At 40.4% G+C, this 2,986-nt stretch overlaps 1 protein-coding gene across 1 annotated transcript in view; it reads right to left on the bottom strand.

Annotated features, from left to right (window-relative positions):
• RNGTT (RNA guanylyltransferase and 5'-phosphatase) overlaps positions 1-2,986 on the bottom strand; it is a 347,127-nt gene that overhangs the window by 328,104 nt on the left and 16,037 nt on the right. Inside the window, exon 2 of the mRNA XM_017506810.2 lies at positions 534-643. Coding sequence (XP_017362299.1) covers positions 534-643 — 110 coding nt within the window. The remainder of the gene's footprint in view (positions 1-533; positions 644-2,986) is intronic.

Below are 2,986 nucleotides of genomic sequence, written 5' to 3'. Positions count from 1 at the left end.
TTAAAGTACTGTACCAATATCAATTTCCTGCTTTTGATATTGTACTACAATTATATAAAATGACACCAGCTGGGCATGGTAGCTCACACCTGTAATCCCAGCACTTTGGGAGGCCGAGGTGGGCGGATCACCTGAGGTCAGAAGTTCAAGATGAGCCTGGCCAACATGGTGAAACCCCGTCTCTACTAAAAATACAAAAATTAGCCGGGATTGGTGGTGAGCGCCTGTAATCCCAGCTACTCCAGAGGCTGGGGCTGGAGAATCACTTGAATCCAGGATGCGGAGGTTGTGGTGAGCCAAGATCGCGCCACTGCATTCCAGCCTGGGCGACAAGAGCGAAACTCTGTCTCAAAAAAAAAAAAAGGGCACCATAGTGAGAACCTGAAGGAAGGGTTCACAGAATTCTATGTACAATTACCGCAACTTCCCTTGAGTCTATTAATTAGTTTAAGATTTTTTTTTTTAAGCCACCTGAAGAACAAGAGTGAACAAAGTATATTAAATTAGTGACAAAAAAGAGTTTTGTTTCTTACCTTTAGGCTCTTTAGGTAATTTGAGAGCATGCTGGGATGAAACCGATTTTCTTCAGCAACTTGACTATCATATCTTGGTCCTAACATTGTCTTCAGAGGTAAGAATCTTCCTATACAACATTAAGAAAGGTAATAATTTCCATTAAAGGAAATGTTTCAGATTAAAATTCTATAATTAACAATTCTCAAATATCACCTTCTTAAAACTTTTTTTTTTGAGACCAAGTCGTTCTCTGTCACCCAGGATGGAGTGCAGTGGGGCAATCTTGGCTCACTGCAGCCTCTGCCTCCTGAGTTCAAGCGATTCTCTTGCCTCAGCCTCCCAAGTAGCTGGGATTACAGGTGTGCAACACCAAGCCCAGCTAATTTTTGTGTTTTTATTAGAGAAAAGGTTTCACCAGGTTGCCCAGGCTGGTCTCAAACTTCTGGGCTCAAGCAATCCATCCGCCTCAGCCTCCCAAAGTGATGGAATTAAGAGGTGTGAGCCACCACACCTGGTCTCTTAAAACATTTTAAATGGAAAAGCCATCTAAAAATGCAAGTGTTCATAAAGTACTCTCAATTTAAACTATACTTTTAAAAGATACTACCTTACATCTTTTAAAGACAAAAAAAATAAATATTGACAATCAAATATAACAACAAAAGAAACATTATCAGTGAATAGAACTTCTATTAAAACTCTCAGCACTATACCACTACATTTAAAAAGTTATTAACTTAAAACTCAAAAATATAAGCAGTCTTCACACCTAAGCCTCCCAAGTAGCTGGGACTGCAGGTGCACACCACCATACCCAGCTAATTTTTTTTTCTGGGGGAAGCAGGTTGACAGGATCTCACTATGTCACCCAGGCTGGTCTCAAACTCCTGGGCTCAAGTGATCCACCTGCCTTGGCCTCCCAAACTGCTGTGATTACATGCCCTATACGGTTTTATTATCAGACTGGAACTTTCTCCAACTTGATACTAAAAGGTTGTAGACCTTATTCTATACCGCAGGATGAAGATCATGCTAGAATGTGATATCATTCTGAGAGGAGGCTAACCAAAATCACCCTTGAAACAACTATCAATGGTTATAATTTCAGCTAGAAAGACTGACTTTTTTTGACCTTTTTTTCTGAATTGCAGTATAACATAGGGGAAGTCACCTAATATAACCATTTTTAAAAACCTATTTTAACTGATACGTGTGTGTGGTGTGTGTGTGTGTGGTGTGTGTGTGTGTGTGTGTGTGTGTGTGTATTTTTTGAGACGGTGGCATTCTCTTGCCTAGGCTGGTGTGCAGTGGCATGATCTCAGCCCCTCCTGCCTCAACCTTCTAGGCTCAAACAATCCTTCCACCTCAGCCTCCCCAGCTTCTGGAACTACAGGTGCACACCACCACACTCAGCTAATTTTCTGTATTTTTTGTGGAGATGGGGTTTTGCCATTTTGCCCAGGATGGTCTCGAACTCCTGATAGGCTCAAGCAATTCACCCATCTCGGCCTCCCAAAATGATGGAATTATAGGCGTGAGCCACTGAGCCTGGCCTTATATTTTCAAACACAATAAAAACAATATTATCTACCTAAGTGAATTCTTCACATCTGTCAAAAGGCTTTAGACTAAATTTCATGAAAAAATAATTTTTTAACATTTTGTTTTCTACAAAATCAAAGTCGCCCATAACCTCCACATTGCTAAATTGAATGGTCAACTGTCAGTTCTCACCTTAAGCTCTCAGCAACATAAGAAACAACTGATCATTTTTTGATGAAAGAGGAAATTCCTGAACCACTTTTTCCACGTGACTTCCAGAACACTATTACATCCTCCTGGTTTTCCTTCTAGCTCTCTGGCCTCTCCTTCTCAGTCTACTTTACTGGCTCCCCCTCATCACCCTGACTCCTCTGTTTTGTCTCAGGACCTCTTTCATATTTTCATACACTCCCTTGGTGTCTCATCTAGTCTCACGGCTGTAAAAAGCCACCAATGTGCTAATGACTTATAAATTTATGTCTCCAGTTCAGAACCCTCCCTTAACTCTAGATGGATATCAACTGCATACTGAGCCTCTACTTTGTGTCTAACAGACAACTCAGATTTGATATCCAAATCTCATCTCTTAATATTCAAACTCTAAAACCTGCTCCCTTCATGGTCTTCCCTATCTCAGCAAACAGTAACACCATTCTTTTAGCAACTCAAAGCCAAAACTTTTTGGGTTATCCTTGACTATTTTCCTCTTCTCACACCCCACATCCAACCTATCAGCAAATCCTGTAGCTCCACCTTCAAAATACATCCAGAATCTGACCATTTCTCACCACCTCCACCATCATCTGAGCCAGGTTTCTTTTACTTTATTTAGTTTAACAGCTATATAGTGGGTATCTACTATGTACCAGGCATTGTTCTAGGCACATGGATTACATTAGTGAAAAGAAAAAAAAAAAAAAAAAAAAAA

Source organism: Cebus imitator, unplaced genomic scaffold (genome assembly GCF_001604975.1).
Source record: "Cebus imitator isolate Cc_AM_T3 unplaced genomic scaffold, Cebus_imitator-1.0 Scaffold359, whole genome shotgun sequence".
NCBI lineage: Eukaryota > Metazoa > Chordata > Mammalia > Primates > Cebidae > Cebus > Cebus imitator.
The sequence above is the reverse complement of the archived record's forward strand: the minus strand, read 5'-3'. Positions and strand labels throughout refer to the sequence as shown.